Source organism: Fulmarus glacialis, unplaced genomic scaffold, assembly GCF_000690835.1.
Source record: "Fulmarus glacialis isolate BGI_N327 unplaced genomic scaffold, ASM69083v1 scaffold13374, whole genome shotgun sequence".
NCBI classification, from domain to species: domain Eukaryota; kingdom Metazoa; phylum Chordata; class Aves; order Procellariiformes; family Procellariidae; genus Fulmarus; species Fulmarus glacialis.
This window is the reverse complement of record NW_009206162.1, coordinates 64,867-85,110: the sequence shown is the minus strand read 5'-3', so window position 1 is coordinate 85,110 and position 20,244 is coordinate 64,867. Positions and strand designations below refer to the sequence as shown.

At 48.3% G+C, this 20,244-nt stretch overlaps 1 protein-coding gene across 1 annotated transcript in view; it reads left to right on the top strand.

Annotated features, from left to right (window-relative positions):
• Positions 1–3,435: 3,435 nt before the first annotated feature.
• The window catches only part of LOC104075221 (SH3 and PX domain-containing protein 2A-like), a gene marked incomplete at its 3' end in the record, with an annotated part of 75,297 nt that continues 58,488 nt past the window's right edge, over positions 3,436–20,244 (top strand). The window contains exons 1-2 of the mRNA XM_009575650.1: positions 3,436–3,474; positions 3,528–3,608. Coding sequence (XP_009573945.1) covers positions 3,436–3,474; positions 3,528–3,608 — 120 coding nt within the window. The remainder of the gene's footprint in view (positions 3,475–3,527; positions 3,609–20,244) is intronic.

Here is a 20,244-nt window from a genome sequence, read left to right as displayed (position 1 = left end):
AAGATGCTTTGATTTTATCTTCTTTCACCAAGAAGCAGCGTTCCGAGGACCTGGGCAGGACCAGCTGTGTGCTGGAGCGGTGGCTCGCGTGGCTCAGTTTTGGGGAGCTCTCGGATGCCACAGAAAGCCTCCCTCGGCTCTGCAGGCAGCTCACGGGAGCGATGCTGGGCCTGCCGGGCATTCAAGCGTGGGACGGCTCTCCATATTTATCTGATATTTCCTGCTGCCTCCTTGTCCCGTTGCGTTTGCATGACCTCGGGCTCCCCCAGGACTGCTTTTCTTAGTCTCCCCCGGGATATCGTTGATCGCTTTCACAGTGACCCATTTTAAGATCTGAGCAAAAAAATGACGAGGTAAGCTGATGTAATGTTTGCTGCTCATGAAAAGGTTATGGGTCCGACTAAGGCAGCAGAATTGAATAATCACTGAACTCTGATCTCTGAGGGAGAGAAATGTGATATCTAAGGCTTTTGAAACCTCTAGACCTTGCTTTTAAAATCTGGCATTTTACAGATCTTTTTCAAGCAAACAGTTATTCCCCATTATTTTAAATGGTGGCTTTCGAGAAGCAATTTGATTTACGCAAACAAGCAAAGAAAATCAATAGCCATTTCAGATTTTGCACCTGCGTCTCACCAAGCAGATTTTGAGCCCATTCGTTTCTTGCTTCACAGAGCTCTGGGTTATGATTAAAGGCTTTTCTTGCTCCTGCTATGATCTTCCCATGAAATAAATAGAAGTCATCTGTATGCTGCCCAATTCATCACTTGCTGAGCTTGAAGAGACCTAAGGCTCAAAAGGATTTAATTGCTGTTTTAAATGTGCAGCAAAATCCTGGCTTGACTGAAGTCAGTGGCGCCCAATTTCAGAGCGGGAGCCATATCTGCACTGTGCAGCGGGGTCCTCCTCCTACACCCGCTCCCTGCACCAAACACATCCAACCTCTTGCCCAGGATATCCCTTCGTACCCAGCTCTGCCCCACCTCGGGTGATGGGGGTGTTGAGCCACTTACTGCACCACTGAACAGTGCTGGACTCTTAAAGCAAGATTAACTCCTGTCCGGACTAGATCTCAATCAAGCAGACTTGCAGGTTGTTAAAAATTTCAGGGACACACAGTTTTCCTGGGTTCTGAAGAGTAGCATGGGGAAGCCTGAAGTGCCATGAAATTCAAAAAGCCTGGGTGTCTGTGGCATATGTGTTTTGTTTCTAGCTTCTAGAGAAAAGATGCATAATTAAAGAAAAAATACAATCTTTATTTGCATGTACGATATATTTCTTCTATCCCTGTCTTGTCCCCTTTGTGAGAACCCGGGGCCAGAATTACAGTATCTGAAGTTGCTTTTGGATCCCAGTCAGCTCCCATCTGTCATGATCTGTTTTTAATCAAATGGGTTTTCCATCTGAAAGTAGCTGTTGGATAGAGAATGAGTAGAAATATTTGTGTTGTGAATTAGCTCAGAGTGAAGCTACAAACTTTTTTTTTTCCCCACAACAAACACATGGAAAAATATTCTTCAGTGTAGTGTGGCTGGCCTGAAAATTGGCAACAGCAGCTTCCTTCCCAGGCTCTGACTTCTCCGGCTTGTCTGCGTGGGTAAGATCTTTAAAGGGGACCTGAAATCTTCATATTATGCAGTCTTATCTCCCCTTCATGAAGCAGGGCAGTGCTGGTGTCATCCTTCTGTATATGGGTATTGCAGGAGGGAGGTTGTGTGGCTTGGTTTTCTAGAAGAAATATGAGACGCAGCAGATGAACAACCTGGGTTTGCAGAGAGTCGTGCTCTCACCCCTGGGCAGTCTTTCCTTTGCTAGCCTCGATGGTCTCTGCTCTGGTGGGAGCAGCAGACAGGTTTAAATATGATAACTGAGTCAAATTCAGGCACTTAGTCCTTACCCTCAGTGCTCTATGAAAGGCCCCAAATCTCCTTAACAGTCTGTGCTCAGCATGTCCCCGTTCTCAAATACCATGAAATTGGGCTGCGGGAGATAGGGAGCAAACTGCCTTGGGGACTGAAGGTGGTCATAACAAGCAGAGAGGAAAGTGAGGCTACAGGACCTCCGTGGTTTCCAGGACATCAGGTGACACCTCTCTCCTACTGGGAAAGAAGAAGAGGAGAAAAATCCCTTGGTCCTCGGAAAAGCGTTGTTAAGACTGTTCTTCAATGTCCCTCCAGGGGTTTTAATGCAATACCTTTTGTCCTTAAAAGCACAGAAGCAATTATCCTGCATCAGCACCTTGGAAGATGGGCTAGTGGCTAGTGTCCTGGGGGAGATGGAGAAGAGGGTAATGCTTATCCATGGCAAAAGGGAGAGCTCCTGCTGCAGCGCTGGGGCTGAGGGAGGAGGGATGCTTTCCTGTTTCCTCTGCCAGATCCTTATCTCGCTCCATTTGTGAAACCTGGAAATTGCTTTAAAGACCCAGGAGCTGGCCTAGCTGTGATTTCCATTACATTGGTGTTGCGTAGTCACCCTCAGTGGTCACCCTTGATGGCTCCATCCTGTGTTTGCTGAAGTCCTGTTGTGTATCTTTCATGAAGGCAGCAGGACCAGCATTTGGCCTGAAGGCCAGTGTATGAGAGAGCAGAATCTGGCTCATTTTTTCCTTTTTTTTAAAAATGTTTTGTAGGTACTAGGGTCAAAAGGAAACATTTGTGTGTTTTATATATGTGTGTGCATGTGCGTGCGAATCATTTTTTATCACAGCTTCCGGCAAAACAGTGTTTCTGTAAGATGATTGTTTTGGGCATGGACTAGGGCTGGACAAGGGAAATCCTGGGCTTGTTCTGGGCTTGTGTTGCTGTTTCCACCGATGTAAGAAAACAGTGTCACTCTCATTGACCTGCTTTATATCACCTTCAAATCAGTCTGATAGATGCCAGAGGTGCCGAGTGGTGCGACATGACTCAGCAAGGGCTGCATGCTATAGAGTTGAGCTGTTGTCGCGGTGTACGGGTGTGTGTAAGCAGTTGCATTACATGGCTGTTATCCCACAGCCCCCCTGGAGCTGAGTTTCCTTTGAATTTCCTTGTTGAGCTAGAGCTACGTTTTGCCTGGGAAGGGCCATGGTTGCATCTCCATATTCAAGGAAAACCTGGAGCATGGGGTTGGAGATCAGCAGCCCGTGATGGGCTGTTACTTCAGGAGTAGAATAGCTCTCCTGACTGTGCCTGCAACATGCCCTGGGGCCCTCCGGACAGGCAGAGGGAGGGGGCAGGGTGTGCTACCGGGGACCAGAAAATGTGCTGTCACTCCATTAAAGCTTTCATCCCAGGAGAGCAAAATCAGCGGGAGCTGGTGATGGGGATGGGTGGGAGAACATTGGGTACTCTCTTGAGACCTCTGCTAAAGGCTGCAACAGGGCAACAGCTTTAATTTAGGCTAGTCCTGTACCCAGGGTTATATTCCTCATTGTGAGCAGCAGCGGCCAGTGAGATGCGGAATCTACCTGTACTGACTGTTCAGCCTGTGGAGGTATCCTGTGCTTCAGAGCCCACCTTAACTTGTATTTTCTTTTCCCTGAACAGGTCTATATCATCAACGTAACATGGTCTGACCTGACTTCTCAGATCATCTACCGGAGATACAGCAAGTTCTTTGACCTGCAGGTAAGTCTGTCTTGTCTAACATAAAATATTATTTCTACTCACACTTCTAGTCCTGTTTCCAGCTGGATTAATAGTGCCTTTAAATAAGGTTTTGTGCTTGTTTGGTCTGGTACATGTCATGATCTTGAAACTTTTCAGAGACTGTCCTTGTAGGGTGTAAGATAAGTGGGTGGTGTGCTCACAGTGAGTAACTTGCACTGTAAAGATATTTAAAGCTGACATTTTCATGAATGGTTCCTATTGAAGAGGGGAACTAATTTTAAATACTTCAGATGCACTTAGAACAGAAAAAGAGCAACATTTTGGCCCCCCAGAAACTACTTACCCAAATCGCTGAAAACAACAGAGCTTTTGCACACTCCCACAGCAGTTCAGTAATGGAAGTGGTAGTGGAAACCTTCCAGATACTCCTCCTAACCATTTACCCAGCCAGCCGGTGTCCTGGCTCCTGTTTTGTAGAGCTCCCTTGCTGTATTCTGTGCTTGTGTATTTAGATTTCATCGAAAGCTTTCTTGCTGGAGAGCTGCTGACTGAAGTCTGAAGCCAGGAAACAGGAAAAGTCCAAATTACAAAGTTTCAGTGTGGGCATCAGCTACTTCATTTCTGGTATTGCTCCCAGGCACCTGCATGGGTAGGGAGAGCTTTCTGGCTGGTGTCCTATTTAGCAATAAACCAGATCCATTGATACCTTTGTATCATTGTACCTTTGTAAGCAGCAAAACTGTAATTGCCTGGGGTGAAAACAAAAGCTGTGGTTTGACAGACTCCTGAACTTTGGGGGAAATGTTGATTTTGGGCTGGAGCTTGTAGCTGGAACTGGGCTGTGGTTAGAATATCAAGTGAGTCCTCACAGTCCTCACAGCTGACTGCACTGTGTCCTGGGAAATAACATTGAGCCTTTTTGCCATGATAAATTAGGAAAAAAAGGGTTCCTCCCTTTGGTACCTGATCTGAGATATCTTGAAGAGTCCTAATTTCATTATTGCTCCCCCTTTATGCGTCATTTCTGGTACTTGGACATCTGAAGCTTGCCTGTTTTGCAAGCTATATGGTTATGGCTTCCTGGCTTTTCTGATGGAAAACGGGACCACTTCTGTGGCCAGGCCTGATTTCTGTGTTTGCTGAGTGGCTGGAAGACGAAAGAGGGATGTTCTTAAGCTTCCTCTTGTGCCTCTGTCCAGTTCTTACTGGTCTGAAGCACCAGGCCTGCCAGTCCCACTGCTGTGAAGAGTATGCCAGTGGCTTGTATGAGTATGTGTATCAGTATACACAGAGTATGTCTGTGTCAGAGGTACCTGCTGAAGATGCACAGCTCCATAATCACAAACATTTGTTGTCAGCGTGCGGATTATGGCCAAAACTGTTTCTTTCTCTCTCTTCTTTTTCTTTTTGCACTAGTCCTGTTTTCATGTATATGTTCTTCTGGGTCTCCTGGCCTTTCCTGGTAGGTTTGAAAAGTTCCCATCAAGCGTGGAGTTATCAATGGGGTTAGTGTGTTGGACAGGAAATGATGTCTCAATCAGGGAGTGAGTCCTGAAAGGTCCCATTGATAAGTGCAAGGGGGCCTAGCGCCAGTGGAAAACTCCTGCTTGCACAACGCTTCTCCCCCCACGAGAAAATACAACAAGAAAGTAACAAAATTCCCTTCCTTAACCCTTTTCCCTCCCAGGAATCTCTGTCAGAGCCACTGCTGCGTGAGCAGTGACAGCCCTCTGCAACAGCCCCTTTGGCTCTTGCGGCATGAGGGGCACAGTTACCGAAACTGAGGTCTTCACCTGGGGTTTCCACGGTCTTGTCATGTCTCTATAAACATGTTACTGTGGCGATCTGTGCCTCAGTTTCCCAGCTGTAAGATGGGGACAAGGCCCTGTGTGCTTAGGCTTGCCATAAGGTGCTTTTAGACTCCCAGAGGTGATTCTTTTTTTTTCCTATTATTTTCTTCTGGGCTCTTGATGCTGCCAGAGCATCTCTGAGGTGAGGCAAGTGAAATGGACTTTGGGACTTGAATTGCAACCTGTGTTTACAACTCTGACAAAGCCTGCAAAGGGAGTTGGAAAAGCAAATTAAACGTTAGGGCATTTTGGGAAACTTTTGCATTTTGGGAAACTTGTGGCTTCATGTGCAGTGATTCTTCCTCAACAGCAAATGCTGCGTTACCACAGCATGTGGATAAGCAGGCACGGAAAGCTTCGTGTAGAAGCTCTGCAGCCCCTTTTCCAGCTTCTTGCAATTGCTCAGGCTTAACGCTTGGTTAATGGCTCCCTGTACCTGGTGGACCTGCTTCTAGTGTCTCGGGCTTCAGGCAACGGCAACAGGGAGACCTTAGCATTTATAGGAAAATCCTCCTGGTATTGTAAAGCAGCTGTTTCAGGTTTAGCAGTGGAGGGTTCTCCATGTTTGTTGTCTGAACCATGGCTGAACTGTAATGGGGCTCTAGGCTGCGCTGCATCTTGCCTTGCAGACAGTGATTCCCAGTCACATTAAGTTTTCCTGAATGGAGGAGCAATGTTTCCAAAGGAAGACCCAGAGCAGAGCCTTTCATGATGAAAGTTGGAGAGCAACATGGGGGTGCCAGCCCACATTCCCCAAACCCTTGAGGGGCTGAACCTGGCTCTTGGTTGTGGACCACGTGGCAGGTGGTGCCATCTGCTTGTTGAGGATCAAGGTAGTCTCCTTAGATCCCCCTCACTGTGCTCCAGATAAGGAGATGACCTGTGATTTCCAGATTTTTGGTGGAAGCTTGAACTTCTGACCTAGCACTGGTTAGACCTGGGTTTTGCAACTTGATACCACGCATGGTAATGTGGCCTTAGCATAATCAATCTACTTTGGTAATGTCCCTTCTTATCCGCATGTGGCCCTTCTAGCAGAAAATCAAGCAAATGCTCAGTGAGTAAAGCTAAGCTGATTTGCAGGCATCACTCATGTCCAAAACAGCTGGAGTCTGCAGTCTTCTGCCAGCTCCACTTGTCCCACTGTGTCCACGGCAGAGCTGCACTTCAGGGCTTCCTAAGCCTGCACGTGTCTTGTTTGCTCTTGACTGGAAGTGGAGGAACAAGGGCTGACTTGTAATGACTTAATCAGGGCTGCAATGCCTGGTGTTGACAGTGACACTGGAGAGGACCCATGGGGAAACCCTGGGGGCTGCCCAGGGCCAAGGAAGGAGGCATACAGATAACTAATTTCACTACTGCAGTTTCATGTTTCTTTAAAATTAGAGAGCCTGCCCTTCCCCGAATGGCTGTCTCTGTGGTAAGTGGCTCAGTGGTTTTGAGAGTCCTTGCGTTACTAGGTACTGTGCTTTTTGAAACACTTCTTAGCAAATCCTCCCAGGCACTGCAGGCAGTAGGAGGCTGCTCTGTCCCAAGGATTCAAATCCCAAAAAGTGTTTGGTTGTGCTATTTCAGCAGCACATATGCTTGAATTGGGAGTCACATTGTTTTCAAGATGAGTAATAGGGCAATGAGACTGGACATACCATGGGATTTTGAAGCTGCAGTTTGCCCCATGAAGGTGTGAGAAGTACAGCAAACAGACCTCAATGCAACAAGCCGAGTGTCAGCCCTGTGCTGCTTCAGTGAGGGCTAGAGATCTATAAATACGGGCTTAAATTAAATCCGGGCATTGCTGCATCATTTAATTGTGCAACCAAGTCACATCTGCTGCTGAGCGTGGGTCAAATGATGGCAGCAGAATACATGTGGGTGCCAATGTTTCAGTAAATAGGATTGAAAGTATTGAATTAACTCTGCATAGATGAAAGCATTACTATAAATTGCTTGTCAAGTCCAGTTATCTGTTGTCTTTCACCCTGGGGAGGCATTTGCACCTAAGCACCACGTGGGGTCAAAGCCACCTCCTAATGTAATATTTTAAGTGCTGCTTTCTCATGCACTCTGCACCTGGGTGCTTGGCTCTTGCCTGCGATGCAGAACGGGGGAGCGTGAGGTGCCTGTCACTGGGAGAGACGGTGATGTGAACATCACCTGTAGCTAGTGCTGACCCTCACGGCAGGCTGGTGGCTTATTCAGGCACATTCGCTGGATGCTGTCCGAGGTCTCTCACCATCACTGATGGATTTGCTGGTTCTGGTAGCAGAATCCTCTCCTGAGTTGGTAGTTCAAGTCAGCAATGCTCCTGTTGTCCCCAAAGATGCTGAGAAAGGACACTGTTTTATTGGGACAGTAGGGATAACTCCTGGCATTTCCACTGTGCAGTAAAAGACATCTACAGATGTTTTTCTTGCTGGAAGGTGCTTTTGGAGGCTGTTAGCAGGATGGGGATTTGCAGTTGAGTGTGTGCATAAATAATTACCCAAAGCATAAGGTGAAGTGATCATCCCCCTGTACTCGGCCCTGGTGAGGCCGCACCTCGAATACTGTGTTCAGTTTTGGGCCCCTCACTACAAGAAGGACATTGAGGTGCTGGAGCATGTCCAGAGAAGGGCAATGAAGCTGGTGAAGGGTCTAGAGAACAAGTCTTATGAGGAGCGGCCGAGGGAACTGGGGCTGTTTAGCCTGGAGAAGAGGAGGCCGAGGGGAGACCTCATTGCGCTCTACAACTACCTGAAAGGAGGTTGTAGCGAGGTGGGGGTTGGTCTCTTCTCCCAAGTAACAAGCGATAGGACGAGAGGAAATGGCCTCAAGTTGCGCCAAGGGAGGTTTAGACTGGACATTAGGAAAAACTTCTTTACTGAAAGAGTGGTCAGGCCTTGGAACAGGCTGCCCAGGGAAGTGGTGGAGTCACCATCCCTGGAAGTATTTAAAAGACGTGTAGATGAGGCGCTTAGGGACATGGTTTAGTGGGCATGGTGGTGTTGGGTTAACGGTTGGACTTGATGATCTTAGAGGTCTTTTCCAACCTTAATGATTCTATGGTTCTATGGTTAAGTGTGGGGATGCTGCCAGCTTACCTCCCAGTCGCCATGCTGGGCTGGGAAGCAACAACAGTGTTTGCAGCTGGCAAGTATGAAGGGTGGCTCTTACCCCACTCCCCACCTCACCCTGCCAGTTGCTCAGTACTACCTTGGGCTTTTTATAGATGTTTCCACCCCAGCTGGGTGCTGCCCCTTGCTTGCTGCTGAGAAACCCTCTCCCCAGCAAAGCGAGCAGGGAGAATGTGACCATGCTTCAGTGCCTGGCATCTTAGCTTGAATCACCAGTGGCTCATCTTCTGCATTTTATCCAGCGACTCCAAATGTTCTAGTCTGATTTCATGCCTGTCTTACTCGGTGCCTGGAGTCAGACTATGAACAGGACCAGAGCCTCAGCAGAGGGACCAGACCCTATGTTCAGATACCATCCTCTCCGTTGCTCCCATGAGGACGGCTGGGTCTCTGTGTGCAGAAGATCCTTTCTCACAATAGCAAAATGCAGCTTTCTCCAAGGCAAAACACAGCAGCTGGCTTTAGTGGCATGCTATAATCCCACATTGTGTTTCTGGCTGCGTGAGAGGCGAAGACGTCTTTGCCGGAGCTGTGGCAGGAATGTTAGGTAGGCAGATTGCCGTCTCTCTGCACAATGACCCACACAGACGTTTTAGCTGCAAGGAGACATCTGAAATGTCACAATTTTGAAAAGGCAAATAAACAAGGCTCTGTTCAAGCATTCGCTTTGTGTATCGGTTAGCAAAAAATTATCTGCCTGATGCGGTCTGCTGATCTAAGCAGGTTTTCTTCAAAGTGGCGCAGAAAGAGGAACTCACTAGCAGCCAATTAGAACATTAAAAAAATAAAGAATATCAAGAATTTTATTAGGGAGCGGAAAGAGATTTAAGTTGTTTCCAGGCTGACGATAAAACATCAAGAGCTTCATTTGTTATTGCTAGGGTCATCCTGATTGTTTATAGTGCTGTAATGGAGTAACTGAGCATTGAAGAGGACATTAAACAAAAATGGTACTATAAAAAACAGTAATTGCAGTCTGTATCCCTGCTTTTCTTACTCAGACTGGAGTTCATCTGGACGCTACTGCTATTGATTGTTATTCTGTTACGTGCTTTTCTGTACAAACATCCCTTTCTCTGTTACCCCAAGCTGTATCAAATATTGTAACGTCCACACTCGTTTCCAGTTAGGTAGTTGTAACTGTGCCACATGCCTGAGCACCCTGCGTTTCACCGGGTCACTATGATTCGAAACAGGACCTGGTGGCTTTGGGGCGCAGGCTTTCTGGGGCAGAGCAAAGGGGGAAGTGGCGCAGGGCGCTTGCAGGGTAGGTGCCTGTTGGGACTCTGATGGAATTGCGTATATTCACTCCATTAGTTAATTTGGGTTAATTGCCCAAGTGGGCAATTTAGGGACCCACAGTCCCTAAATCTGATGGTACAGTGCAGTCTGACTCAGTAATGACTGTTTTTGTAGGACCTACAGTATTTCGTGTTGTAACGTTCATGCTTTTAGCTCTGCAAGAGCGGACAAGCTCAAGCATGTGCTAAATTTATCAGTGGTGAAGATTACAGGTGAGAACGCAATGGGGGAAGCGTGCTCCAGTGTTTGCAAATGCTAACTCCTAACCTTCAACCCGCCAGGCCTTTTTAGCAGGATGAGTAGTCACCGCCTGGTCTTCTCAACCATCCACAGCAGCAGGGTCACTCTGCAATGAGTGCCACCCCGCGCGTAGCTCCCGGCGCTGTGGGAAGGGAAGGAGGGCTGTTGATGTGGCTCCGCGCATGATACAGCTTGCCCCTCTCGCAGTGTGGGAGGTTTGCGTTAAAAAGATTCCCAGCCTCTGACAACACTCAGGGAGTGTTTCTGTTGGGCTACGTGTGCGCGTCTGAGGGTGCGTATGGAAACAAGCAGGAAAGCTGGAGGAGAAGGTGGGGTCGAACAGGGCAGGGGAGGAGGTGGGGAGGAACAGCATGTCAGGGGGTTGTTGCATCAAGCTGTGGTGCGAGTGCACAGTGAAACATAAGGCAAAGGGGGAGAAAGGGAAGATTTTACTTACTGGCGTTGCTCCCGCTGGGCTGTGTTGACAGCAGGGGATCTGGGCTCTGCAGTCAAAGCGTGTGGCTCCCTCTGCTCTGGGCTGGGCTGGCCTTGGCCAGCATGATCTGGGTTGCAAGGATCCCATTTCTCCTCCTCCCGTTCCCTCAGTATGGGATACTGGGCATCCTCAGCATCCTGGCCCTGTTGTAGACATTGAGAGCTGCTGTGAAATCCTCGTCTGGACCAGGGGCCTGGCTCCATACCTGACCCATGAGGTTCAGACCCAGGGCTTGGCTTCAGGGCCATCTCTGATAGTCACGGGGCTGTGGGGATGGGGTTACTCCAGCAGCTGGGATGTAGGGTTTGGTTTGAAAACAGCTTCCTTAAGAGCAGGATTGAAACTGAAACAAGCCTGGGAAAATTCAGAGGAAATCTGAACATGGCTCTGTCAACATGTCTGTTCCCAAAGGTCAGCACCGGCTCCTTGGGGAGAAATGGCACGTCCTTTCTTCTGAGTAAACACGGGCCAGTTGTCTGCTGCCGCAATCCTGGACAGTGTGTGGAGAGGCCAGCAGTGGCAAGGTTTGCAGGTGATGCAGAAAACCAGATTTCCAGGAGGAGCCCTGAGCCACCGGCTGTGAGCGCTGACCGTGCCTCCCATGTTTCGGCAGCTGTGCTGGAGCTCCTGGTGCAGCTGTGCTTGCAAGACTTGGCTCTTAGTAGCAGAGACCTCCTGATGCCTGCCCTCAGAAAAATAGCCCAGCGGCAAGCTTGCCAGTAACAGGGCTTGCTGGGGGCATTGAGATGCCCCTGGAAAAAAATGGATAGCTGATATGGTTATTGAGCTGGGAATGGTTGTCTCAGCTGATTTAAAGGCTATTTAAATACCTTCTAGCTATTTAAATGTCCTTCTAGCCCTCGGTCAGTGCCTTACGATACCAGCTGGCTTGGGGCAGTATCTTTGTCTTCAATGACTAAATGGAATTGTTTATAATTCTTATTTCCATCATTATTTAAATGTTTGCTTGGCAAAACAATCTGTTCAGCTTCCAGTATTTGTTTCTAAAGAGACTTTACACGTCAGACAAAGATGAGGGCTATGATGGGGAAATGGCAAAGTGCCTGCCAAGCTATAATAGAGGCCACGTTCAATGAACATGGCAAATAACCTGCAGCTGAGAAAGCGACCCAGGCTGTGGAGACCCTCCCCTTTGTACTTCTGCACTTGGGTGCTGTTGAGGCATAAAGCTGGCATTTGAATATTGCCCGTACGCTACAGCTTGGGAATCTTCTGTATGGTGGCTATGGGGCAATATTTGCTGCTCAGTGCCTATTTAACATACTCCCCTGCCTGCCCCATGTGCAGGGCTGGCCAGGACATAGGTGAGCTTAGAAAGTGAGGTGGTGGCTTAGCCAGCTCCTCAGGCTGTGACGGCAGCAAGGCAAGTACAGAGGTCATACCCACACTTCCCCATCTCAGTGGTCTGAGGATTCAATAGAGATGCCCCTGTGTAATGGTACGGAATGGATTTTGCTATCAAAGGATTAAGGTTTTTATTTTCTTTGGGGGGTGCCGTGGGTCAGAGGTGAGTCTCCCAACAGTGCCATCATAACCTCTCACTGTGCACAAAAGGTTTTGCAATACCACAAACACTCACGGGAGTCTTACACATTCCGGACAAGGTGGCAGTGAGGTTTTGGGTCTCTGGTTGGGTGGTTGTCCTGACCCCACTGTGGGACATGAATCTCTGGAAGCTGCATCTCTGAGGCTTGCGTCCTCCTCCATTCCCTTGCTGCACAAGATCAGGGTCCTGGACCCCCCCATGGCATCAGTGACTGTGATGGATGCTGTTTGGGGTCACTGCACCACATGGGCATTGTTCCATATAATGCTGATATTCTCCTGAATGTTGACAAGTCCTTATTTCCCTGCTGTTCACGTCCTGTGTGCGGAATCAATAGTATTGAAACACTTCATCACACCATCAAGAAGCTTTTGCCTTATCTGACCCAGTTTAAATGCTAATTCATTGCTAAGGTCTTACAGGAGCATAACATTGAGTGGCAGCCTGCTCTGAAGATGAGTTTTTCCCTCCATCCTCATGATCTCCTCATGTGCTGTGCTGTGACAATCTGAGCTGTTCCAGAGAGACTGCACAATTAGTGATCTGCTCTGATTGCTGAAGGGAATTCACTGTCGCTGCTGATTTCCTGCCTTTTGCAGCCTCTGAGCAGAAGTTCAACACTGGCAGATCTTTGTTAGCATTCAGTTTGGAGCTCTTCTGTAGGCAGGCTCCTGATCCTAGAAGTAAAACAAAGTTTAGTTAAGCTACAGGCTCTGTATGTAGTTAGACAAATGAGTAGGGCTTTTTGGGTTTTTTGGTTGGTTTTTTTTTTTTTAGAAAGGTTGGGAGCGTCACAAAGAGGTTGTTGACTTCTTTACTGCGTCCTTTTAACTATACATGGTCTCCTACTGCTGTTCCTCCACCTTCGTAGAGAGCATCTTCCATCATCACTCTAGGGGAGTGTGTGGATGCACACAGATGTATCCCTGATCCCTGCTGGAATAAATCAGAATTGCTCAACTGTGTGCTTTTGGCTGGCAGATAAATTTTGTTTGTCAAGAGAAGAGCCTGTGCCCCTGGGGCCAAGGGGACTGTGGGTTTTCGGTCTGCTGCTTCCCCAAAGCGCCGTGCAGCTGCAGAGTGCAGCGCCTGGGTGGTGTGTGATCCAAGGTGGGCAATGCTTTGGAAATTGCTGCCTTTGACGATGCTAAGGTTTGGGTTTTGCTCTGCATGATTTCATGATGCCTGGATCCCACATTGAGTGCCCTGTTAATCTCATCAACCAGGGGAGAGTGTGAAGTCCATCTCCGAGGTGTGTGATCGTGCTGGGACGGTGATGACTGCCAGCTCCGCTTCATGGAGGAAGGCCTTGGGGGGTTTGGAGGGCGGTGTGGAGTTACAAAGTGGCTCCGATTTCAAGTGGAGAGTGAGAGCTCATAAAGCAGAGTTCCCCCGGGAGACCCGATCTCCGAAATAGTGGCTATGGGAAGTATCCTGGTTAGGAGCCCCTACCAAGCGCTCTGAGGCCGGGCAGCTGGACCAGAGCTTTTCCTGGCTGCAGAGTTACAGGTACAGTCAGGGAAATCTTACAAATTAAATGAGTGGCAGAGCTCAGCAGTGATGAACTCTCACTGCTTGTTAAGAGCCCAGTGGGTGGGCTTTTTAGAGGGTGTGTGGACTTTAAGTATGAGAGAGAAGCCTGCACTGAAGACTCTTGACCTAAAGCTGTGTAAGCTTTGGGAAATATTTGGGAAAGTTCAGCTGTGATGCCAATTTCTGGTTCAGCTTCTCTCTCCAGTTCGGATCTGATGGCTGTGAAGTAATGCCACATTACCGGATGCTCACATATTCGTGGGGTAGTATTTTTAGAACAGGACAAAGACTGGAAAAGTCTCTGCGGATATTATTTGGAACCTATAAACAAATTGCTTTACCTGCTTTTTGCACGCATGTATTTTTTATGAATTATCTAGAAAGAGTTTAACTCAAGCAGGTGTGTCCAACCTAAGAATCTCAAGGGAGCACTGCAGAACTGTAATGGATAGCAGATTTCCCAGTGGATTAATTCACATTGTCTGGAGTGGGAACCTGACTTATAAAGGATTAAAGCCACTCTGCTGGGGGACAGGAAGGTTACCTTATATTGTACTGTCAGATACTCTGCATCCACCATTTGAACTACACAAGCTTGTTACCTGCAAAGAATACCTGAAAAGTATCAAATTCCACTTATGGGCCTGTGGCAAGCACAGAAAGCAGTGAAATTAGTCAAAAGGGTTAATTGATGGGAATTATTTCCTTGCTTTCTAGAGGTTTGGTTTGTGTAAGTTGTTCTTGTTATCAGTACCTACATCCCACGCCTATCGCTGACCCGGAGGCTGTGAGGATGATGGGGACCCTGCAATGTGGGAAGGGCTCCCCCGGATACAGCCAGAGAGAGGAAAAGCAGCAAGTTTTCCCAAATGAATGGAGTTGACTTATATCAGCTGAGGAGGATTCAGACCTATTTCATAGCTTTTGGTTGGTTTTCATGTTAAAAATCAAATGCATGGGGATGCATGAGTCCCTGCAAGGTTGTGGTGCTAATGGAAAGCATGTGTTTAGAAAAACATGCCAAAAATTGCCAGAAATTCTGAACCATGATGGAAAATTTTGGTATTAGGCCCATGCCTCCTGCTTTTGTCCTTGGACGATATGTCGTACAAGGGATTATGCAGAATTGTGGTAAATCTCAGCTGAAAGTCTTTCTTCAGCAGAGTATGTCAAGGCTCAACGTATACCTCTTGTGTTATCCTACCTCCATCTCCTTTATTCTGGTGTTGGAAGGTCTCGTCATAGCCCATGAGGTCTGCACAGCAGGATTTAAAGCTCAACCTTGGGAGGAGCCCACTTGTTTGTTAACCTTGTTCCAGGTTTTGTTTGCTGGAACAATAAAACACAGGAGAGCAGTTCGGCTGTGGGACCAGCCCCAGCCAAAGCTGCGGCTCTGAGGCTGCTCTCACACAGGCAGTGAATTCTCCAAGTGCCGCTTTATTAGTGTATTTCCTCTTTTACCACAGATCAAGATCAGCCTTTTTTTTTTTTTTGTGGAATCTCTGTGTGAAAATTAAATTCCTCAGTGGGATTTTTCCGTGGCCTTTTTTCCCTGAAGCACCCAAGCCCAAAAAGTTCAGGCATGACAATTCCACCCCCTCAACCACTTCACCGATCTTCCCTAATCGTACTCGGCTTTCAATTATTTATACTGCCGGAAAATCACGCGGAGTTCACACCCCCAGCCCCGAAACACAATTCCGCTTTTGTGCGGGGAATACAATCCTTCACTTTCATTAAGTGTGCGGAGACCGAGATGAGAAGTGCCTGTTGTGTTCGCATCCCTTGGCTCGCGATGAGAGGAGCTGGTTGTTTTCGCAAACGTCCTAAATAGCCCTGCAAGGGTTACGGGGAGTTTGTTTACATTATTGCATTTAAGTGCAAATAGAAAATTGCCCAGCCATAATGGAGAGGTTATGCAGGGCTCTGACAGGGCTCTTTTCCCTGCCACCTCGCCCCTCCCGGCTTTCTGCTCTTACAGGCTCAGATGTGGGAAGGCTGTGTCTGGAAGGAGCTGCAGCTCTTGGTCCTGTTACGCCGGGGTTTGCTTGTTGGACAAACAAAAGCATCAACTCGCGTCTCTTCCACGGTGGACTGCGCGTAGTCGTGCCTGCCATAGGAAAGGCTCCTGATAAGGCGTGCCCCAGCCTGATTTATGAGCATTGGGTGCTATTTGCTTCTTCTGCATAGCACCTGAATAACTAACCTTTTCTGCAGAAGCAGCATATGGAACGTGAAGTTGGGAGTATGTTTTCCACCTTATTCCCCTCCTGCTTGCTTAGAGTCGTGGCATGCTTCTCCTTTTCTGCAGCCGGAGCGGTTTCATGTCTCGTGCAAACACAAGTATTCCCACTGCAGAACTGTCTTTTGCAATTTCCCCTTTCCCTCCTTCGGGGGAAGCATCAGTGAGTCTCCAGTGGAGCAGTCAGGAGAGCAAAACCCACAGAGAAGCCACGCTGCTGAGCAGATGATGGCAAAGTCATGCAGAAAGCAAGAGTCCTCCTGCTGTGGGGCAACAGCTTTGTGCACCCTCCTTTCTGGGTGCTCTTTTTGAACAACACCCGGCCAAGCTGGGGGCTTTGCTTTTCCTTTTCATTTAAAAGGAGAGATCTGGTCTACAGTATCTGTGCAGGAAAGGGAGGACTTGAACTCTTACAGCATGTCAGATCCTTTGGCACTGCCTGTAGTTTTCTGAAGCTACCCCATTTAACTGGTGGGTTAGCATTTGCTCTTCCCTGCCCGTGCCCAGGAGAAGCACAGCAGGGCTGATGGTCCCTTGGTATGTCTGTGAGAGGAGGGTGTCCTGGGAACATGCCATGGGTGTGTTTCTGACCCACAGCGTTCCAGGTCCAAACCCCGAGAGCCTAATTCTAGGTAGGATCCACAGGTACGTAGCAGCGGGTCACGCTGTTCAGGCCTGCAGCTGCAGTGGGGCTGGTGTGAGCTGCAGCTGAACCTAATGGTGCAAGCAGGTCCTTGCACATGGGACTCGTTCGAGTGCAGCTGGGACCCTATGAGGGTGCAAAGCCAGCAGAGCAGAGCGGGGAGTTGCAGTCCAGTGAGGAGGTCCATGCTTCGGAGTGGAGTGAGGTGCTGACAAATTCTTGATTGGGAGAAGCTGTGAACAAGCTCGCAAAGGACTAAACAGAGACTCAGAAAAGCATCCTTGTGTGTTTAAGATAATTTCTGTAAAACTGCAGTGCAAGCAGGGCTCCGTACTGAAGCCGTTTGTGAGGCATCAGTGTCGATGCAGAGATGTCTCTGATTCACCAGGTGCAGTTGAGGGCAGATCCTAATCGATTTAGTGGCGTTTTTGCAAACTGAGTTAACATCGTGCGCCTGGGTCTTGATGCATTTGTTTTTTTTAAGGGTGTGTTAAGAAAACCAGTGGGACTTGCTGAGCCGCTACCTTCAGCCAGGTATTTTGAGAGAGGTAAAGGACAAACCACGAAAATACTGTGTGAGGGAGAGAGAGGAAAATGCCAAATGGGAAGGAATTGGACAGCAAAGCAGAAAAGGACTGGGTAAAATGATAACAGGGACAAAATTCTTTCGAAGGACTAAGGTGAGTTTAATGATCAAAGTTTTGTCTTATAGAGAGTGTATCTTACCCACCTGGAGCAAAAATTATTTCACGGGCTTTTCTTTTTATCTGGCTAACCTCTGGCTTTTGACAGCCCAGTAAGTTGTGACGTTTTGGCCTCTCTGTGGTCTGGGGAGCTTTGAAAGTCTTAAGAGGAGCTGCTGAGGGAACTGGGGTTGTTTAGCCTGGAGAAAAGGAGGGGAGACCTTATTGCTCACTACAACTACCTGAAAGGAGGTTGTAGCAAGGTGGGTGTGGGTCTCTTCTGCCAAGTAACATGCAATAGGACAAGAGGAAGCGGCCTCAAGTTGCACCAGGGGAGGTTCAGACTGGGTATTAGGAAAAATTTCTTCACCAAAAGGGTTGTCAAGCATTGGACCCGGCTGCCCAGGGAAGTGGTTGAATCAACATCCCTGGAGGTATTTAAAAGACATGTAGATGTGGTGCTTAGGGACATCGTTTAGTGGTGGACTTGGCAGTGCTAGGATAATGGTTAACGGACTTGATGATCTTAAAGGTCTTTTCCAACCTAAATGATTCTATGATTCTATGAAATCCAAGTCGAGCCTTATCCTGGTCACTGCAGTGATGTGGTGCTGCTGCCAGAGCAAAACTGGCGTGTGTCTTCCTGATGAGGAAAATACATTGTGGGATGGCACGTGGTGAACCCCTGTGTCCCTGTAACAAGACCAGGTTGTCTTGTAGTTTTTGGTGTGTTGGTGACTGTTAGTGCAGCTTTGCAAAAACCCATGTAGTTGTCTGTGACACTTGTTGTGTTACTGTGCTGAAGGTTAGAGGGTGCCAGTCTCTGACACATCTCACTTGCACTTAAGGGTAGGATTTAGCATTTGGTGTTTCAGGAGGTGGCAGAGATTTGGTTGCCATTGGGATCTGGCAGTAAGGCAGATGGAGCAGTAAAGGGTGGTGTGCTCCACGAAGGTGGTCCCTGGCTATCCTTAAGCAAAGGGAGAAGTTTACAAAAAGGATTTCCAAGGTGGTGAGAAGCCCCGCAAAGTTCTGGGGTTGTTCTGGGTGTGGGACAGCCCTGGATTGTACAGCTGAGCAGGGGTGTACTCTGGGCTGCAGGAGCACTAGGGCTGCAGTTTCCTGCCTGGTGCTGTTGAGAAACCTCATGTCAAATCCTGTTCCACTCTTAGGTCAAAATATATTTCACTGCCTTACTGTGGGGATGTTTTTTGTGTAATTAAGAGCCAGGAGTCTGTGGTGTGGAACGAGGAGCGGGGAACTGCTGGTGTGGCAGGGAGGTTATCTGGAAATACCCACCCATAAAATGGGAGCTATAATCAGCCCTCCTAGAGAAAGTTTATTCATTAATGTTTGTAAAATGCTTTGAAATCTTCGGTTGGGATTCTTTTTAACAGAGCCAAATGTTATTTGTATTACAGTATCTAAGCCAGACCTTAATGACCATGTTCCCTCTCCTTCCCCCGAGCCCCCAGCCATTTCTAACAGGGTCTGGTGAAGAAGTGAAATGTCAGCAGAGTGACCAAATAGAAGTGAACTGCTCAGCAGAAATATAAACAGTGCTTTTCTTTCTTGGGATTATGTCCTGGTCCCATGGACTTTTGCTGCCAGGAGTGGAATTTGTAGAAAGGATGAAGAGTTTTTTCCAGGCTTGTATCATGTTATCCCAGTTGGTAACTGGTTTAGGGTCCCCTTGCGTTAGTACTCACTGGTGCCCTTTGGGTGATTAAAGTCATCCCAGCTTGTCTTGATGGGAAGTCACCATAGCAAGACTGGCGTGCTGGGATGGGAGGGAGCCATGGTTGTTGATGGGGTGCATGGTGAGCAGGGGAAAGACTTCACTGGGGTGAAACAAGGAGGCCCCAGAGCAGGATGCAGGGTTGAGCTGGTTTGATGGGGCACTCAGCTCTGGCTGCCCGTAAGCACCCCTTGCTCCATGCCTACCCGTTTCCTACAGCATTGCCTATCCCCTGTCCATAACAGAATAGCATTTGCCTTTTGATTTGCTTGATCTCTAGTGTCAGGAGGTGAGGCTTGGTGATGGCGTTGGTGGCAGCAAGGGCCATTTTCTTTCATATGAAGGAAACGGGGCAGGTTCAGTCCATGCTGAACAGTGCCTGTGGATGGGATCGCAGCGTGGAGGTGAGCAGGTAACCGGGTGCGCCAGGAGTCATAGTGTGTGAACACGTCCCAGAGCATGAGCTGCTGAAGCAAAACTGATCTCTGGGCTTGTGCCCATTTGCTCTGGGTGGCAGCTAGAAACATCTCATTAGCGTGGCCTGATGTATCACGTGTTCGCACATGGCTGATAACCTTCCCGGCCAGCTCTGACACCCCGGCTCGTTGTGCATCTGTTCCCTGGCCTCGCCCAGGGTTAGACTGGGATGGCTCCCGCCTCGGGGACTGCATTGCCAATCATTGCCTGAAGATTTGAGTTGCCCACACATGCCTTGGTGTGGGGGAGGCTGCTCTACGTTCGGATGATGGGTCTCAACTGGGTGAGAAAGGAGATGGCTCCAGCCTAGAGGCAGAGCACTCTACATTGCATGCACCCCGTACTGAGGATGCCGGGAAGGTGGCTTGGCAAAACAGAGAGGACCCAGCATCTTGCCCAGAAACTTGATGTTTCTAGTGACCCATCCTTTGAAAGTGCCCTCTGATCTTGGAGCTCACAGCCAAAGATCGACCCAGCCCTCGCCGCTAATCTCATCTTTTCTCTTCAAGTCCAGTCCCTGGAAAGATGCAGCTCTCCAAGAAGACATTCCAGGGGGGTTTAATCACTGCGCTCACTGCAGCCCTGCTGCGCTTGTGGTCTAAGCACCTGCTGTTTCATTTAATTAGCAACAAATGGGCGGTGTGGGTTGGGGGGAAAAGAGAGCAGCACCCTGGCGAAGTATTTGCTGCGATGTGATGTATTTTATTTTGGGTTCAGAATGGAGGCCATGAGGAACATTTTCCAGAGGGCTCCATAAACCACCTCCGTTC